At 37.9% G+C, this 20,999-nt stretch overlaps 1 protein-coding gene across 39 annotated transcripts in view; it reads left to right on the forward strand.

Annotated features, from left to right (window-relative positions):
- The window catches only part of DLG2 (discs large MAGUK scaffold protein 2), a 2,077,851-nt gene that overhangs the window by 1,542,366 nt on the left and 514,486 nt on the right, over positions 1-20,999 (forward strand). For all 39 annotated transcript variants that reach the window (XM_067038359.1, XM_067038349.1, XM_067038350.1 and 36 more), the window contains 2 exons: positions 10,842-10,986; positions 13,690-13,828. In XM_067038359.1, coding sequence (XP_066894460.1) covers positions 10,842-10,986; positions 13,690-13,828 — 284 coding nt within the window. The remainder of the gene's footprint in view (positions 1-10,841; positions 10,987-13,689; positions 13,829-20,999) is intronic.

Genomic DNA, 20,999 nt, shown 5'->3' on the forward strand with positions numbered 1-20,999 from the left:
CACCCCAAAAGATCAATTATCTTGCTTCAACCAAAAATATTTATTAATGCTCTCCTCTGTCATTCCTTTCCACCTCCTCTTCCCTTTACTACCCTACATTCATGTCTTCTTTATCTTTCTCCTCTTCTACTCTCCTCCCCCAAAGGAAGTATGAATAATTTAGATTCTGTGATTTACCAGCTGTACCACACTCTATTTTTCTATAAATAGGTTTTTTCTAAAACAATTTGTACCACTCCCTTCTCTCACTTCTTAGGAAAAATTCCTCCATATGTTATTCATTCATAGTTCTGTAAGTAAGCTGATCGAGAATAAAATTCCATTAATTTCTTTAGACTTTTGTGGATAGATCACCATAATTCAGGAAGTCTCCCAGCATCTACCCTGCAGTGAGAGCACAACCTTTTTTTTTTTTTTTTTTTTTTTGGCGAGGGTGGGAGTGGGGGATCTTTAGTAATAAACCTTTCAGTTTCTCAACTGAAATAACTTGAATGTTGGACACCATTTGAATCATACCATGTATACTGGGCACTTTTCTTTTCCTAAATACTTCTTATATGTCAGAATTGAAAAGTATCTATCTTAGATATTATCTTATTCCAACTCTCATTTAGTACATCAGAATCCCACAGAGAAGCAACCATGTGAAATAGTCCCTCACCTCTGCTAGAACTGTCTAAGGATGGAGAACGGAATGCCTCGTCGAAGCTATCCATTAGATACTAAGCATCAGTAAAAATGTTTTCCTTAAAATTATATCAAAATATACTTCCCTATACAACTCTCCCTTTAGTAAAGGTCTCTCCCTTTAGTAAAGCTCTCTCCCTTGGAAACACAATGATGAATATGAATTCCTCTTCCACATTCATTTAAAAAGCTATGTCTTGCCAATTCTCCACTTCTCAGTCTTTTAAGATGTTTTACACTTTTCCTCTCACTCTTGCACTAAATTTTATCATACATCCATTTATCCTCTGAAAATAGATTACCCTTTTAACAAAACTTCTTTTGATTCTTTAGAATGTTATTCCCCAACTTAAAAGAAAAAAAAAACGGCAATATTATTGCATCTGACCTTTATATTTATTCTACTGTAAGAAAAAATTATCCTGCCTAAAACCTTTGCAATAAGCCCCTTAGTGTTTCAAATAAGATGACTTTAATGTCAGACCTCTCTGATGTTTCATGGGTCACCCAGATGCGTGGTATATGTTCTCTTTATCAAAATAACAATTTTTTAAATTTCCTCTGCTACTGGCACTTATTATCATTCACTAGAATTTTGTTTGTTTTGTTTTGTTTTTTATTTTTTCAAATTACATTGACATCTGATTTTAATGGATTGTACCAGTAGCTTAGTGTTGCAATCTCAGACTGAATAGATTCCCTCTTGGCCTTGAACTTCATGGAACAGATGGTCAGAGGTTAACAGTATTGATAATTTTCTAATTCTTTCATATATTTTTACACACTCATTTTTATTAAGCCCTACCATGGTGATACATAGAGCCACATATATTACAGAAATGTGATCTTCTTCATCTTTTTTTCTACACAATACCAGAAACTTTGAATCTAGGGTCATCTAATTGTCTTCTCTAAAGGGACAACATGAACTGTTAATTGGCAAAGCCCCTGTCACATTGTGATTTAAAGTTTATAATCTTGGTCTCTTTTTTCCATAACCTTTGCTTGATGTTTGAAGAAAAAATTATCAGTGAGAGACCTTTTACATCTTTTACAGAAAATAAGTCTGTATGTTTTCTTTGCTTAAAGGGAAGCTGAAGACAAGAGGAAAGGTAAATGAGGCATTGAAATAATATGGAAAGACAATGGACTCAGAGATAGGATATCTGGATTCAAGTCCCAGGCAGCCAGCATTAACTCTACCCAACTAACCCTGGGCAAGTCATGTTCATCTATGGTCTTTTGTTATGTCCTCAATACCATGACAGCATTGCCTTAGATCAGTGTTTCCCAAGTGTGTTTTAAAATATTAGTCTCATGTCTGTGTCACATGAAAAGGATCTATAGTCAAATTGAAATTCTACAGCCTGTATCTCACCTCTTTTGTAGATTCTCAACAAACTTTAGCATATATAAGTATCTATGAAGTCCTCCAGTCAAGGAACTAATTTAACTTTGGTACCCTAACTTTCAAATATATTTTACTGTGAAACTTTTTTTCTTAAGTAATGCTTATGAAATACCTAGAACTGGTGTTCACTGGAGTCACTCTGGAATGTGCTATGTGTGAGCATCTCCTATTTTTATTCCAAAATGTGCGTCCTATGGTAAGGATACTAAATAGATTTAGGGAAGATGAGTAGAAACAAGATAATTTTCTGAATGAGTATTAGTTGTGAGGACCCACTATCACCTTGTTTCATCCAAATATCAATAAAATCATCTTGAAGACCATGCAAATATGTAGGAGTTATCTGAATAATGGAGAGGATTTTAAAACACTTTCATTGTTTAAGCCAACCTTAATAAGAACCAAAAGCCATAACTGTCTCTGCACATGGCTCTTTCCTACCACCAACATACTGCTTCCTCCTTAAGAAGATCTTTCACCCACAGCACCTCCTCACTCCAACACTTGAGAGATGGATAGGGCAGTCATTACTGCTATTCTTATTTTCCGGAAGAGAAAGTTAGAACTCAAAGATGCAAACACTTTTCCAATATTACATAACTAATAAATTGTGAAATTGGATTCAGACCTAGATATCAATTTTCTAAAGCCACATTCCTTTCAGCTGTTTACTCAACCCCTCTGGTTCTCGATCTTGGTTACACATTTGAATCTCATGGTAAGTTCTTGAACGCTATGGATGCACAGACCTCAGTCAACCCTGAATAATCAAATCAGAATCTCTGGGGTAGGAGCCATGCCTCGTTTTCATTTTTTTTTTTTTTTTAAGTTTCCCGAACAATTCTAATGTGCAGCCAGGTTAAGAACCATAATTCTACCTTGACCTAATCACATCCTACCTGACTCTGCTGCCACTCCACTGCTTCTCCTGAGGGTGACTTCTGAGGTACTGCTCATTCCATCAAGCTGGTATAGCATCATTAAGCAATTTCCAGTCATGGGATAAAAGGCATTAGAAATAGTTCACCCTTCAGACTCTGTCTCCAGTAGTTAGATTACCTTCTGAAACACCAGGGGAAAAAATGTTTGGATAATTATTTCTTGGACTCCCTTTTAATTGGTCTCAAATACAATAAAATTACAATATAATGCAAATGCAATGATATATTTTATTTAAGGGTTTAAGGGCTTTATTTATAGAGGGATTTTATATAAAGGGTTAAAGCTTTCCATTATATTGTTTATTTCTTTTGCTTGTATTCAGTTTAATAACCCTGTTTATAGAACTTACTCTATAGTCATCATATATCGGTACCTAGTATAAAGCAGTGGTTTTAAAATTCTTTAACAGCACACCCCATCAGTAAAACACAAAAAGTTATCTTTCATATATGTATATTTCTCTACTTTAGATTGCATTCATATATTGTTATGGAAATATATACATTTTATTTTAAACCATACACAAGAAATAGAAAGATGAAGATCAATGTGATAAATATTAATAGAAGTTCAAATATTTCTTCCTGTACCCAGCTGATTGCCCTGGGGTTCCTATCATACGGTCCATTTGGTGACCACTGCTATAGAGGAAGCTGAAGTCAATCAAGACTTCAGTGGCACTTGCTCTCTCTCTCTCTCTCTCTGTCTCTCTCTCTCTCTCTATGCAATGAAAGGTGAAGAAATGCATTAATGGGACTTCCCTGATGGCGCAGTGGTTAAGAATCCACCTGCCAATGCAGGAGACATGGGTCCCATCCCTGGTCCTTGAAAGTCCCACATGCCGCGGAGCAACTAAGCCCGTGCACCACAACTACTGAGCCTGCCCTCTAGAGCCCGCGAGCCACAACTACTGAAGCCCGCTCACCTAGAGCCCATGCTCTGAAGCCAAGAGAAGCCACCTCAATGAGAAGCCCGTACACCGCAAGGAAGAGTAGCCCCTGCTCACTGCAACTAGAGAAAGCCCACGCGCAGCAACGAAGACCCAACGCAGCCAAAGATTAATTAATTAATTAATTAATTTTTTAAAATAAATGCTACATAAATAGTTTTTAAAAAGAAATGCATTAATGATTAATGGAGGAGGAAGAAATTTGCACTGTTGGAGCTCTGATTATGTCCCTTATAAGCTGATGTGAGCCGGTGTTCACATTTTGTACCAGCCTTTCATTCTTCTATCCCATGCCTGACACAGAGTGAGTGTCCAATAAATGGGTATTGTTTGTTGAATGACCTTCATTCCTTATCCTTTCCTCTCTGACTCAACACAATTGTAAAACAGAAGCTCAACACAAATGCCTCATTCTTCCTATAACATAGGGAATTTTGGTTGCTTTTCCTTTGATATTCCACATTGGTTTTTTAACTTATTTAGTGGATTGTTTCAACATTTATTAAGTGCCTACTGTTTACGCTGTGTCAGCTGGGGGAACACAAAGATGAAAACAATCTAATCATTGCCCTTGAGAAGGTCAGTCTTTGAGATGGAAAGAGGCACTGCAGGAGTAAGTGTTGTACAAGTTCAGTTTCACAGAAAGAACCCTGAACAGGAAGAAACTATTTCCAGCATTAGGATCAGCAAAAGCACTACGTCTGATTATGATGTTTGATCATTATTCGTACACTGTTTTATGTTATACAGTGTCTTTTCAGGTTCATTTCTTTCTCATAAACACAAGTAAATCAACAAATAAATCAATATTATCCCCATTTTACATATAAGAAAATTAAAACTCAGTAAATATGTTAACTGGCCAAAATTCATAAAACTAGAAATTGATAGCAGATCTGAGTCTACTTTCAAAATTACTCTCATTATATACCAGGTTGCCTTCATTTCTAAAAAACACCTAGGTTTAAAATATGGCTATTATTTCTCATAAATTTAAGTAAAGTCACTGGGCATGAGAAATCAACTTCCTTCTTTCCTATTCCAATTTTCCGTTACTCATGAAATCTTGCTATGTGTGTCTCATAAAGAGGTCACCGCACTCAGTTTCTGTTCTCTCTTACTTAAGGTTTTTGTTCTTATTCATTTGAAAAATAGAGTTAATTTTGTTCTAACCATAACTAATTTTGTTCTAACCATAATTAACCATAGTTAATTTTGTTCTAACCATCTCATTGCTGAAAAGATGAAAAATAAGAAAATATTTATTATCCAGAGATAACCATTATTAACGTTTCTCATGTATTCATAGTTATGTTCAAAACAAATTTTATTATAGCAGTTCATTGCAATGGACTGCAGAGATTTCAGTCTTTGGTTTATGCATATTTATTTTCATACCATTGACATTACTACATGAGATTGGCCCCCTTTTTAAGTTATTTTACAATATGGTGATCATCTACTTTGTCTTCTCTTTTAAAAGTTAACTTTGGAGTTTGTGATGTTTTTTTCCAGTGTTTCCAGAGTCTCACATTTCCTTGTACTATGTCTTAGTACAATTTTTATGTCCCTAATACCTCCCAGTTTGTCTCACCACATTGCTATTCCTGAATGAATATGGAAAGGTCAGTATGTTGCCATCTGTACATTGCTCATTTCTCCTTATCACACCCTCTCATGCCCGCACACCTCCCACCTTTGTACCATCACATATGTATTTGCTAACACTTATTTGAATTCCCACAACACTTGCCATGTTCCTTTCTTGCAAGGCTCCTGGCACCCCTTTCTTCAACTGGTTTGCCCTCTTCTGTCAGCATCACGCTCCAATTCAGTGCTGCCTCTTCCATTTGAGAGAATGAGTTATCTCACCTCCAACCTCTCTCTCTTGGCCTCAGTCCTCTGTCCTATTGAAATACTTGGCCAGGCTGCACACATGTCCCTCTCTGTGTAGCGCACCCCACAGAAACACTTCATTCAAATGCACATGATTTTTTTTTCTGAAACCAGGCCAGTTGCTCAGTGTTCACCATTATAGGCAGATACTTGATGCAAAAGAAAAAAGGAAAAGGAAAAAGACAATGGAAAACAATGACAAGAGCAACCAGCCAATCAGTATAATGTCCCTTCTCTCTGTGTACAATCAGCTCCAGCTGTAGGCCCTTTATCTTGAGAGTTCAGAGGATAATGCACACATATAATTACCCCAAATAAACCCACTTTCGTGAAAAACATTTTGAAGACTTCAGCACAAAAGAGCACTTTTGGGTCCAGATCCTATACTATTCTGAATTTTTAAAAAGACCACACAGAAGCCTCATCAACAGTTCTCTAATTAAACTCATCAGTTCACAGATGTTTACAGGAAAATGCTCAGCGAAAATTTTCACCAAGAATTCCTGTTTCCTGAGAAGAGCGATGGATGATGACAATAGTTATAGTAACAAGAGCTCACATTAATAAGTAATGAGCCTGCCACTTTACATAGGTCAATACATTTAAATCAATAACCCTTTTGAGGCAGTGATTATTCTCATACCTATTTTACAGATGTCGAAACTGAGGCTAAGTAGGTTAAATAAGTTTCCCAAAGTCACACAGCTAGGTAGTGCCAGGAACACGATGAGTCCTGGTTTGCATGACTCAAAAGCATGTGCTCTTAATCACTACATATTGTTGCCACCACCTCTTCCATGACGAAAATCAGTGTAAATTTTCCAACACTTCATAGTCACCAAACAAAAACTGACTGAACTACCACTATTTTAAATTACCAATATTTTCCCCAATATCCTCTCTTTCCTCACTCCTTACCTCCAACTTTTCCTCAACTTCTGTTTTCTGCTCTAAATATTTTCCTGGTGGTCTGAGAGTCTGTTAAGGCAGTCATTCTCAGAAAACACACTTAAAGATAACGTCTTCTAGACTGTTTCAAGGCCCAACTTAAAAACTGAAAAAGTTCCGTTTAATAAACACTGGCCACGTCTCTTTTTCACTGATAATCTAATGAGCTGTGTGCTTTCTGTACCCTGGAGAGAGAGACAATGAGCCCTGTCAGAAACAGAGCTTTTGTGCCACTTGTAGTCTAATCCAGTTGTTTTCTAGCCTTTAGGGTCTTTATATGTTGGCTTGTGATCCTCACTGTTTATGCCAACAAATACCTCCTCTCTTCTGTTTTTTCAGTATAGATGTTTCTGGGGTGCATGGTCACAATATTCAGAGCCACCTTAGGCAACCATTGTTTAAGAGAAAACACCCACTTCCATACACATTTTAAACCATTGTATATGAGCATTATTTGTAAATATTCATTATCTAGGTACAAGTGGTACCGTCCTTAAAAAAGTGATTAATCAAATATACAAGAAGGTTGTTTTTTTGTTTGTTTGTTTTGCGGTACGCGGGCCTCTCACTGTTGTGGCCTCTGCCGTTGCGGAGCACAGGCTCCGGACGCGCAGGCTCAGCAGCCATGGCCCACGGGCCCAGCCGCTCCGCGGCATGTGGGATCTTCCCGGACCGGGGCACGAACCCGTGTCCCCTGCATCGGCAGGAGGACTCTCACCACTGCGCCACCAGGGAAGCCCAAAAAGGTTTTGAAGAAAGATATATACATCAAACTACTTTCCATTTTACTTATTTATTTTTTGACTTTGTCAGTGTATTTGGTTGATGCAATATATTGTCACCACTGGATTAAGCGAGAAGGGTAATGATTACTCAGGCTTTTATAACACTTAGGAATTCACATTACTTCTATATGTAAACTTGGAAAGAGACTCTTCTCCTAAAGGAAGAAAGAATAGATGATGTAAGCCCTAGGTTTCAATGAACCAACACTCAAGGGCCGTCTCATTTTCATCTCTTCAGGAGGACGGTGATCCAACTGATGGCTTTGCCACTTGGGGTCTGTGTGACCTATTTGTTGCAAGTTAACCTCTTCAAATGTCAGTTTTTCTCACCGGTAAAATGAGCCTAATTATTCATGTCTACCTCATGGAGCTATAACCAGGACCAATTATATGACTTAGGTCAAAATATATACATAGTACTTCCAAGATATATGACATATAGGTGTTAAATAAATGTTAGCTCTTATTATTGTTACTGTCATTTTTGTTATTTCTCTGTCTATAACTAAAGGCTGCCATCATCAACTGTGTTTCCCAGGCCTGTAGTCCCTCTACATTCCCACTCTATATGGGTCTATTTTTCTGTCCATTCATTCCATAAACAGCTATGTTCTATTAGAATGTGAGTCTCATGGGAGCAGGGGCTGTGTCCATCTGGAGGAAGCAGTATAGAGGAGTGGTTAAGAGCATGGTCCCTGGAGCCAAACTGCTTGGCTTTGAATTCTGCCTCTACTACAATTAGATCATTGACTTTGGGCAAGTTTCTTAACCTCTTGGAGGCATGCTTGTCTCATCTGTAAAATGAAAGTAATTATAATAGCCAGCACATAGGTTATTGTGGGGCTTTATCATGTTAATATATGTAAAATAATTTAGAGTAGTGCCTGATGTGTAATAAGGCTATATGTGTCTGCTATGATTATGATTATCATTCTTATTTTTTATCACTGTATCTCTAACATGTAGAACAGTGACTGACACATAATAGGTATGCAATAAATATTTGATCAATGAATAAACAAGTGCTAGACACTGGAAATACAAAAGATTTACAAGAATGTCACTTGTCTAGAAGAGAACTGTAGGAACCGGTAGAGAGGCTTACAGCTTACTGGAGAGCTCATGGTCAGCAGTCAGGTTCAGTTCCCTCCTGTTCCAGGGTCCCTAACCTGGGCTACACCACCAAGGATTAGCTGACACATGGAATTTATATAGCAACGTGAAGCAAAAATGAAAAGCAATGCTACGAGGTATTAAATGACTAAAGTGCTGATTAGATAGTACAGAGAATATGTAGGAATCCAATCTATTTTATTTATTTACATTTATATTACATTTATTTGAATTCCACATCATTTCAGCAGGAACCAACTAAAGAATTGCTTCATAAAAAAATAGGAGCCAAATAAGGATAACCTAGGTATGCAAAATATTTCCTGAATATTTGAAAACCATTTAAGAGGAGTGTTGCAAAGACCCACTGTAAGCCACTGCCATGAAGTAGTAATTGCTCAGGTATCACAGCCTTTTCTGCTCAATAACAAAAGAGGAGTTGCTGTTAAAGCCTATAGCAATAAGTTACTCTTGAACTTGTTCACCTGAAAAGTTCTATGTTCCAACATTAGCACTCTTTCCTTAGAAAACAGACTCATGTTAAATGACATTTTTTAACATCTTTATTGGAGTATAATTGCTTTACAATGGTGTGTTAGTTTCTGCTTTACAAATAAGTGAATCAGTTATACATGCACATATGTTCCCATATCTCTTCCCTCTTGCATCTCCCTCCCTCCCACCCTCCCTATCCCACCCCTCTAGGTGGTCACAAAGCACAGAGCTGATCTCCCTGTGCTATGCGGCTGCTTCCCACTAGCTATCCACCCTACGTTTGGTAGTGTATATATGTCCATGCCACTCTCTCACTTCGTCACAGCTTACCCTTCCCCCTCCCCATATCCTCAAGGCCATGCTCTAGTAGGTCTGTGTTGTATTCCCATCCTACCCCTAGTCTCTTCGTGACATTTTTTTTCTTAGATTCATATATATGTGTTAGCATATGGTATTTGTTTTTCGCTTTCTGACTTACTTCACTCTGTATGACAGACTCCAGGTCCATCCACCTCACTACAAATAACTCAGTTTCGTTTCTTTTTATGGCTGAGTAATATTCCATTGTATATATGTGCCACATCTTCTTTATCCATTCATCTGTTAATGGACACTTAGGTTGCTTCCATTGTCCTGGCTATTGAAAATAGAGCTGCAATGAACATTTTGGTACATGACTCTTTTTGAATTATGGTTTTATCAGGGTATATTCCCAGTAGTGGGGTTGCTGGGTCATATGGTAGTTCTATTTGTAGTTTGCGAACAGTTTTTAAAGTGAGAAAAGCCAAGTTTGGTGAAGCTGTGGGAAAATGGGGGCTCTCGTATAATTGTGGTCTAAGAGTAAACTGGTTCATGTTTCCAAAGGGCACTTGGACATAGGTATCAGAGCCCTTATAATATTCATACACTTAGCCCAGTGTTCGTTTGTATGAATTATCCTGAAGAAGTCATCAAAGTGGTGTACAAATATAGAAAAAAGTTTATTGCAACATCATTTATAATAGAATAAAATTAGAACCAACATAACATGCTTTAGTAATAGATTAGTTAAATCATTATGTTATAGCCATGCAGCACAGTGCTTTGTAGGAAACAAAACTCATGTTGTTGAAGTACATTCATGTTAGAGGCAAATGTTCACTCGAAGTTAAAAAGCAGGTTCCAAAACAGTGTGTGTAATATGGTCACAATCATTTAAAGAAATATATCCATATAGGGAGGTTAGGGATAATTTTTATTTTCTTCTGTTGTTTTTGTTTGTTTTCTTCAATGGATGTATGTTACTTCTGTAGTCACAATCACTATAGCATAAGAAGGACATTGGACCCCTTTGTTCCTTTTTCCACAAAGAGTATTCTGATTTCTATTATAAAATATCGTTTCCTCTTAGAAAAAGGCAGAAGCAACCTTGTTTTTTAGCATCAACAACTGTACCTTATCTGCTTTGGCTAATGCCTTTAATCCATCTGTTCTGTCCAAGTGTGATATAGATACTGGACTGTAATGATTGCAATTTAATCTTTACCTAAGTCATAATTTTGTATATCTTCTTGCCTGAATAGTTCTCTTCACCTGCAGAGATTTGGCTCCAATAATGAATTTTTCCCCCTTTCAGGTAAACAATTACAGCTTAGAAGAAGTAACCCATGAAGAGGCGGTAGCAATATTGAAGAACACGTCAGATGTAGTTTATCTAAAAGTTGGCAAAGCCACCACCATTTATATGACTGATCCTTACGGTCCACCTGATATTACTCACTGTAAGTACCATGCTCAGTGTCATCTTTGAACAGCATGCCAGGTTTGCAAAATCGGAATTCTACAAAACATGGCAAAATCCTCTACTTGCACCTTCATTCTTTTTTTGCCTGTGGAAATACTTCAGGGGAATCCTGCACTTGACTCCCCAGTTGCCTTGGAGGCCTTAACTGATGCGTTGTCAGATTCACCCTTATGGAAAGGCTTGATGATGTATGTTATGGACAGTGTGATTACAACAGCATAGGGGCAACACATTTTTAAAATTTATTTTATTGAGGTATAGTTGATTTACAATGTTGTGTTAACTGCTGCTGTACAGCAAAGTGATTCAGTTATACATATATATATACACATTATTTTCATATTCTTTTTTACATGGTTTATCATAGGATATTGAATATAGTTCTCTGTGCTATACAGTAGGACCTCATTGCTTGTGCATTCTATATATAATAGTTTGCATCTGCTAATCCCAAACTCCCAAGCCCTCCCCCCGTGGCAACCACACGTCCTGTTTGCTATGTCTGTGAGTCTGTTTCTGTTTCATAGATAGGTTCATTTGTGTCATATTTTAGATTCCACATATAAGTGATATCATATGGTATTTGTCTTTCTCTTTCTGACTTACTTTACTTAGTATGATGATCTCTAGGTCCATCCATGTTGCTGCAAATGACATTATTTCATTCTTTTACATGGCTGAGTAGTATTCCAAGGGGCAACACATTTTTAAAGTCTGTTTCTCAAGCCCCTAAAGCATGATAGCTCTCATGTCCTAATGGTCTCTCTTCCTAGTTCAAATCTGTATAGCCACAGAGTGGAAGAGAGGTGCTGGCAAAATAAACCAGAGATAGCACTGTGCTTCTTCCTGGGGAAAAGGATCTTGCCCTCAACTGGTGAAATCATAATCCTTAATAACTATCATTATAGTTCTTACCTTTACCAGAATTTAATATATTGGCAGAGAAGCCGGAGAAAATTGTTGATCACTATGGCAGTGGAGATGGGGTGGAGGTGCATGCTTCTAGGGCAACAACTAACGATGAGATGCTCTACTGCATCCTCACAAAGTCCACTGCTGCATAAGCCCAGTGTTTTCCCCTCTTCTTAACAGGTCAACAAGAAGATTCTGTCCTTGGGGACTAGGTTTAGAAGCAATTCATTTCTTTGATGTGAGTTTAAGGGATAGTTTTGTCAGCATGAGTAAATGTGCTCATTCTGAAATTTTGAGAAACCAATTGTGAGACTGGAAGCTCAGAATGTCTTCAGGACCTGTCATCAATTAGTACTATTGTCTTAAACAAGTTGTTTGACCTCTCTTAGATTTGGACGTTTCTCTTGAAATTTAAATGTTGAATGATTTTGTTATCTGCCCATTACATTAGCTATTGCTTTTCTTAATGTTGATTCTAAAATGACTTGCCCCAAAATATGTCTTTTTGTCAAGCAAGCAGTAAGATGAGATCAGCCTTACCTCAGGATATGAAAGAGTGTTAACTTTCAGTTTTTCAAACTGGATAAATTTAGAAAAATCTGTCTTGAGGCTCTGTGAGCCTCTTCTTGAAGGGCATATAAGGTCAATGTCAAGGAGAAAACAAAACTTGCTATTCAATTCAAGAAATGTGTATTGAGTAATTTCAATACATGCAAGACACCTTGTAAGGTAATATGTGTGATTCAAAGGAGATAAAATCATGGGCTTCATTGAAAGGAAGGCTAATGCAGATATATAAATAGTAGCAATATTTGGCAAACTGAGAGGGATGCACATGCCATGAGAGGGGTAAAAATATATGTCCTTTGGGCACTCAAAGGAAAGGGATATCACCTGTCTTCTGAAGATCAGAAAAATCTTTATGCAGAGGGTGGCATTTGAATTTTATCTTGAAAAAAATGGATGAGATTTCGGTATCAGAGATGGGATAGGAGAGAGAAGTTGCAGGTAGCTGGTAGAGTGGAGCAAAGGTACAGATATTGGGGAGAACAGGCCTTATTTAAGGACCATAGGAGATTCATAAGGGGGGATATTGAAATGAGTCAATCTTGTAAGAATGGTGAAAGGGAGAATTTATATTCAGTACAGTAGTGGCAATGGAGAGTACATAAGCAAGAGAACAGCATGATCAGACCTGGATTTCTCAATGTATAAAATGGATTTTGGGAGAGAACAGCGGCAGGAGACCCAGTTAGGAGGGCTTTTCAGTCACCCAAAAGGGGGATGAATTAGGGTGGAGGAACAGAAGAGAAAGGCCAGAGTGAGCCTTTCTGGCATGGGAATAGAGCATATTTAGGGATTAAAGTCTTATAAAAGAACTTGCTCCTAAGAGCCTTCTGCTTTTGATGGTTTGATATTAATTACGTGAAAAGAATGTGAGCTCTGCAATTAAAAAGCTAACATTTTTATTTCAACAGAAAATTAATCATTGTTCTGAAAATATGAGTGCTGGGTCTCGCCTCCAGTTTTTCTCTTCACCTAATTATACAAACTGGGCTTACAGATATAACTGTTATTACATCTTTCCAATCCTAAAGGTCACCATGTGCTTGTACATATTAAATGCAAACAAACAGCAACTCCCTCCTCTTGAAGGATCAGAAAATTCTTAGCGTGTAGCAAAGCCTTTCTATTTTTAACAGAACTGTAGCATGACACATTGAATCAGCCACATAACAGATTTCTTTTCTTTTCTTTCACCCCTTAGCTTATTCTCCACCAATGGGAAACCATCTTCTCTCTGGCAACAATGGCACTTTAGAATACAAAACCTCCCTGCCGCCCATCTCTCCAGGAAGGTACTCACCAATTCCAAAGCACATGCTTGTTGAAGACGATTATACCAGGTCAGATATGCTTTTGGTTAATTGGGTTTGTGATCATTACAAGGAAGAAATTGCATTTGCCTAACATGGCAGCTGTTGCTTCTCAGCACCATTCAAACTTATGATAGTCTCACCTCAAGTGGAAATCTGCCAAGACTTATAAACATGTGTCATTGTCCTCTGTTGGAAGCAAAAACCACAAATTCTTTGTGGAGAAGTAGTAATAGACACACAGCCATCACTTTGCAATCTGTTAGGACTTTCAATATCTAACAACATTTGAGCTTTACAGCTATACTGTAAGATAGGTATCATTACTCAAAGACAGAAGATGGTGCTCAGGTTCAGAAAGAAGGAAGTAGCATAGCCGTACACATCCCCTTGTAACCACATATCTGGTTCGTAGAAGAGTCAGAACTGAAAAACTCTGGTTTTTTTTTTTTCTCTAAATTCCATGTTCTTGCCACCAACAGCTACACACAATTCACTGGAACTGAGGCTTCAGTCAGTCCTCCCTCGAGTGCAGTAACTACAGGTGGAAAGGAAAGGAGTGAAATTAACTCCACATGATTTGAATTTAATATATCTCAGTCTCAAAGGGGAACAGAACAGGATTTTAGGACACAGCACAGAACCACATGGCTAACCCCACAAAATAAAGCTAAATTTAGGGCTTCCCTGGTGGCACAGTGGTTAAGAATCCGCCTGCCAATGCCTGGGACACGGGTTTGAGCCCTGGTCGGGGAAGATCCCTCATGCCTTGAGCAACTAAGCCTGTGGTGCCACAACTACTGAGCCTGCGCTCTAGAGCCCATGCTCCGCAACAAGAGAAGCCACCACAATGAAAAGCTCGTTCGCCCCAACGAAGAGTAGCCCCCGCTCGCCGCCACTAGAGAAAGCCCGTACGCAGCAACGAAGACCCAGCACAGCCAAAAATAAATAAATAAATAAATTTATTTTTTAAAAAAACTAAATTTAGCTGGCATGCCTCTGAAAAAGTCAGGTCTGACAGTTCAGAGAAGACCAACTTAGTTTACATCATGGTCACTGGTCAGGATTAAGTAACTTTTGGATGATGAACAAATGAATGAATGAAGGGGTGGATGAATAATAGGAAAGGTACATTTTTTCTTTTTTATCTTTAAATGTTTTTGTTCCAAAGTAATGCATGCTCACTACATTTGGTGAGGTAATTCAAAGATGTTCAAGAAACAAAAATCTCCCTCAAGCCCGGCAAGGTTCCCAGTGTGGCATTCTGGCTTGAACCGTTCATACCTTTTCTATGTTCATACAGACGTGTACAAAGCATAGTCAGATGTAGGTGGGGCTTGACATTGTTTTTACAAAATAAGTTTGTATTTTACACATTGCTTTGCAACTTGCTTTTCTCATTGAGAAAAACTTTTACCCAAAATGAGATTGCATACAGATATGTACACTTTTTTTCTGAAAATGTTTGTGTGGAAAAGCAATACAGATGGATCCTTTAGTTTTATATCCTGCCTGTCTACTGAAGTCATTTGTCAGCCTTTAAAAAAATTGAGGAGACTTCCTGCTGCTTAACTTCCCTTACTGGTGCCCGTGTGTGCTTTGGTCTTTTCATTCCTTTGCTATTTCTTTTTAAATGATTAAGCATTTTCCATTTATTTTGCAATTTCAGGTTTGCTGAAATGGCTTGTTACATCTTTAGCCAAGGAATGGAATGTTTAGATGCTGCAAATGTGCATCTGTGGTTTAAATCAAATATAAACCTCTTCCTACGCTGATATGTCTAAACTCTATGCTCTTAATTAAAATGAAGGCTGCAGCAAAGATAATCCTCATGGTTCTCTAAAGATTGTATAAATATAGGCACCTTTATTCACCAGAGCAATAATCTATTTGCTCTCATCCTATCGCCAATATTTGATAGGATTTTAATTGGAAAATGTCATTTTATCTTACTAGGCTCCATAGTGAATTAAAATTTATTAAACCCCATTCATAATCCAGGCCCTTTGCTAGCTGTTTTACTTACACTATCCTTTTAATCCTCCCCAAAACACAGAAAGAAGGGCTGTCATCCCCATTTTAGAGATGCAGAAATTGAAACTCAAAGAGGTTAGGGAATTTGCTTGTGGGCACACAGCTTTTAAGTAGGAAAACTGGGTGCCCTGCCAGCTTTAAAATTCTGGCTAGGAAAAAACATGTTAATTTTCTCCTTATTTTTAAAATGAAAACCAAGTCATGTAAAACTGTTCTCATCGTAAAAAAAAAATATGTGGCTAGAAAGGGACCCAAGAGTTTTGATGAGCTCTGAAGGCAATTAGATCCAGTCTGAGACATACTTCTACCACTGGCTGACCGCGTGAGCTTGAGCAAATCTTTTAACCACTGCAAGCCTCAGTTTCTTCATCTCTACAAAGGGGATAGTAATCAAATATTTCTCAATAGGTTGTTGTAATGATTAAAGCAGATAATACATGCGCCTGATACATAATGAATATTAAATGAATGTTATCTGTTTGCTGTAGGTATACTCATTATAATTCTCAATCTACCTATTCGCATGGAATATTTCAGATAGTGTCTGGGGAAGAGATTTCATTTCTTCCTACAGTGATATGCCTCAGTGTCTTACTTCTTGCCTGCTTCCTTCCTTGCTCTCTAGCAGGACAATCTCATAACTTTGCATAAAATCTTCTGAATGTCTGGTGCCTGGGAAACTTGTGAAATAAATTATATCAGTTGACACACACAAACACACAGGCACCTCCCTCACATCCTCACCACTGCTGTATCCTCTCACAGGTGCTCTGTGCTATAAGGCATTACCACAGGTCTCAGAGATAAATATTTTCAGAGGCATATTCACTGCATTATTCATGAATATTCATTGAATACTTCCTACTAGACAGTGGGCACTGCAGTAGAGATGCAAAGTGGAATAAGAAACAACATCTCTAAGAACTTTCAAATTGGTACAAAAATATACGTGGAACCAGTGGATCCCCCAGTACCTATTCCCTGATGATGCAGACCCCCTCCATGAAGTTTCCCATAAAGCCTATATGTATATTTTTAGTCCTGAGATTTTATACTTTGGTGTCAAAATGCCCTTTCTTTTATGGTAGTCAATGGTAGTTACTTATTATATCCTAAGCTAGAAAATGAAAAGTTGGCAACTTTATATTAGTCCTCATTTTTTAAATGTAAAAGTACTGTAAAACCCCAAAGTGTGGGAACTACTAGCAGAAACAAAATTAGATTAGTTCAGTGAAGTGCTCTCGTGTTGCCCTAGCAGAGTTCCCCAGCACCAGAGAGGCACTTAGTAAATATTTATAAATAATTTTTTTTTGAGTTTTACGTGAATGCCACAGGAACAGCCTATGACATCAAATACAATTTTAAAGAGGAGATAACTCTTGCATTTGAGCTTGAAAAAATGTGTAGGCATTCGTCAGGGAGTCGAGAGATCAGGAAGGGCACTCACATTAGGGGATAGCACATGCATACTCAAGGAAGAATGTGAGATAGAATAAAATGAACACACCTGTTATCGTTTGAATTCAAGGCTCATAAAGAAAAATGGTACCTACCTTTAAGTTGTCTTTATATTTCTATCCTTTCTCTCATCTGCAACCTAGTCATAAGATCGGAAATACATCGAGTAGTAAAAACAAAAAGATCACTACTATGCACTATTACGCTAAGTGCTTTATATACATTATTGCTCCGATATTATTTATATAATATTCTGAGTGTTGGTTTTTTACAGGTAACAAAAATGAGTTTAAGTAATTTTCTCATATCATACAGCAAGCAAACAGAAGAATCAAAATTTGAATTCGGGTCTGTCTTCAAAGTCCTCATCTCCATGCCTCCAACCCACCTCTCATAGAGTCTCTTTTTATGTAGAGATGTTGTGTAAAGGGGATTGGGCTTGTATCAGGAGGCTGGTACTACTGCTTACCACCTAGATAACCCTGAACAAGTCATTCAATCTCCTGAGTCTTGATTTTCTCATCTGTAAATGTGGGTCCTCACATTTCCTCATGGAATTGTGAGGTTTTAATGTGATAATATGTGTGAAAGTTGTCATCGTTGGAGAGCTATATAAAATTATTATTATCCTAAGGTGCTATGGTAGCTTACATTTGGGGCCTACTTTACATTTTCCTAAAATAGTAAATCAAGGGAATGAATCTTTAATGATGGGACTGGGGCTGACAGGGAAACATTTCTGTGAAATGGGTACCTTCCAACAACCTATAAAATTATATCAAATTGGCAGTCTTTTATTCAAAATGTTCATACTGTTTTCCTATCTTCCTGATTTATATTCACTTTTGTTGGGAAATACAGTAAGAATTTTGAAAAGAGTTTTGATTAGAAGAATGCTACAATGGCTTACCTGGAATTGTTTTAAATCTCTTTTACTATTTAAGGAAATGTGTACCCGAGTAAGCTGGGAAGCTTTGTTTTTCCTCAATTTAGAGAAAGGAAGCCTAAACAAAAAAGGTTTGGATGAAATTCTCTTGGTAGAAACCCTACTGAGGCCCTTATAAATCAAAATTATTATTATGTAAATACTCTGGTCGTCAATTTTTGGAAAACAAAGCTGTTACAGTGATGCTGAGATGGCTTTTTGGCTCATAGAATTATAGACTATCAGATTTGGAAGGGCCATAAATGACTATAGAGTCTAATCTTCCCCCATTTGATGGGTAAGAAACACAAGGCCTAACATGATTAGTTGGCTATCCCTAGGTCCCACAACTTGTAAGTAGTAGAATCAGATTTAGAACCCATGTCTTCAAACACCCAGTCCAGTGCTCTTTCTATTTCTCTAAGCTGATATTCATTTTTTTATGATGGAGTAAGAAGCTATAATCAATCAATGATCACCTGTGAGCAGTGCCCACTTTGTACATTAGCTGCAACTATGGATTCCCTCTCTACTGAGCCAAGTCTTCCCTGGTCACCTAGAAGAGATGCAAACCACACACCCTCACTATCTGGTTAAGCATTCTCAGGATACACAAACAAATCATTGATACTAAAATGAAACCAAAAAAAATTGAGGATGCAAAGTAAAATTTCTCTTTCAAGATGTGGGGACTGGGCTTCCCTGGTGGCGCAGTGGTTGAGAGTCTGCCTGCCGATGCAGGGGACAAGGGTTTGTGCCCCGGTCCAGGAAGATCCCATATGTTGCAGAGTGGCTAGGCAAGCCCATGAGCCATGGCTGCTGAGCCTGTGCGTCTGGAGCCTGTGCTCCGCAGCGGGAGAGGCCACAACAGTGAGAGGCCCACATACCACAAAAAAGAAAAAAAAAAAAAAAAAAAAAAGATGTGGGGACTTAATTTCCCAAATTATGAATGTGATAAATGCTGTTATGAAAGCCAAGGACCTAAACTATCACTGTGAGCAATATATTTCCTAGTTTTAGAAACCAGGTTCACCTGGCCCTGAACTTATTGTACCCAGATGTCTTTCTAACTGGCTCTATATAACGTTCCCTCACGTAATTTGGTTAAGCAAAAAGCAAAAGCCGAATAAAGTCTCAAGAAAGATTTCTTGTCTCCAGAAACTTTCAAAGACCACCCTAAACTGTGACTCTGATATTCAGTTTGACTCCCTTATTACTAAACAGATATGAACCCATCAGACTAGAGTCTGCCTCCCCTCTTCTCTCCCCAAATTACAGAACATTAATTTACTGGACATAGTATCTAAAATGTATTCTAGTTCTTTTCTCTCTCTCTCTTTCATTCATTCATTTACCCATTCAATGAATATTCAAGTTTCTACCATGTGGCAAGCACAGTTATTAGCAACAAAATTACAATGGTGGACAAGCCAGACAAGGCTCTGGCCCTTAGGGGCTTTACATTCTAGTGTTTTGAATAGGAGATATATAGGTAAATGAGTTATAGATAAAAAGTGCTATAAGGAAAATAAAATAGTATGATATGCCATAGACAAAGTTTGGGGAAGAGAACAGTGTAAAGGAGGACAACCAGGGAATGTCCCTCTGAGGAGATAGGATATGAGCTGAGACCTGAATATAAAGAAAAAAAGTGGTGATATAAAGATCAGAGAAAGAACATTCCAGGAAGAGGAAATAGCAAAGCCAAAGTCCCAGAGGCAGAAATAAGTTTTGTGCGTTCCAGGAATATAAGGAAGTCAAGCTTGGCTGGAAGAGATGAGCTAATGGGAGCATGGCAACAAATTAGGTTGGAAGAGTCAGCAGCCAGATGATGTGGGACTTTGTAGGTAATGATGAAGAAGTGTAGGTTGAATTTTAAGTGCATTGAGAATCTATTAAAGAGAAGCAACCAGGAGAATGAAATTATCTGATTTATGTTTTATTTTTTTAAAAAACCAAAAAAACCCTTTAGAGCTAGATTCCACAGCTGTCTTCCACAGGAGGGACAGGGCCTGCTTCAGTCAGGCTGATTTACCACTGGCCATTTCTACGCTTTTTATTCACCGTCGAGTAAGCTTTCAGAAACACCATAAGTGTTTGCCACTGTTGTTGTTTTCCTCGGTGTTTAACTTTGTGGATCAGAACTGGTTAGAAGCTAAATCACTGTTTCTCAAATATTGCTACCCACATGCCCGTAGGCCTTGAAAAAGGAATTTGTTCTCCTCAGGATCTGGGGTAGAACATGAAGCTTTCTGTGCAAGCATGAAACCTACAAAGTCTTATGTTTTGTCATAGAAGTTTGGGAGATATCCTTGTTTGCTTTAATGTGGAAATATTTTGATTAGAAATTTAATTGTTTTTATTTGAAGTCTTAATGTAAAATTAACATACCAGCTGGGTTTTCTGGGGATACTACATCCCTGGCAAATACCACAAGCCCCAAGTTGCAGGTGAATACCCAACTTTGAGAAGCACTGAGGTAAAGTACACAGACATGTCAGTTGTTAAATCTGTGTTATAGAAACCACCTCTTAATTATATCTCAAGTTTTGTGGTCTCCGTTAGGGACAGGTTCTCAAAGGATCAGTCAGCACTTTCCATCCATGAAGTCTGGTCCTGTTCTAGGCTCTCTTCTTTTTAACTTATATTTAATGACTTAAAACCATTTCTGGATGAACTGGAAGGTCCTTCTTTTGACATAGGAAAGAAATCTTTTCTGACCTGCCATTACCAAGTATAGGAAAAAAGAACTGGGTGTGCCCTAGACGGACAACTGTGCGTGCT

The sequence above is a fragment of the Kogia breviceps genome, chromosome 7 (genome assembly GCF_026419965.1).
Source record: "Kogia breviceps isolate mKogBre1 chromosome 7, mKogBre1 haplotype 1, whole genome shotgun sequence".
Classification (NCBI taxonomy): Eukaryota; Metazoa; Chordata; class Mammalia; order Artiodactyla; family Physeteridae; genus Kogia; species Kogia breviceps.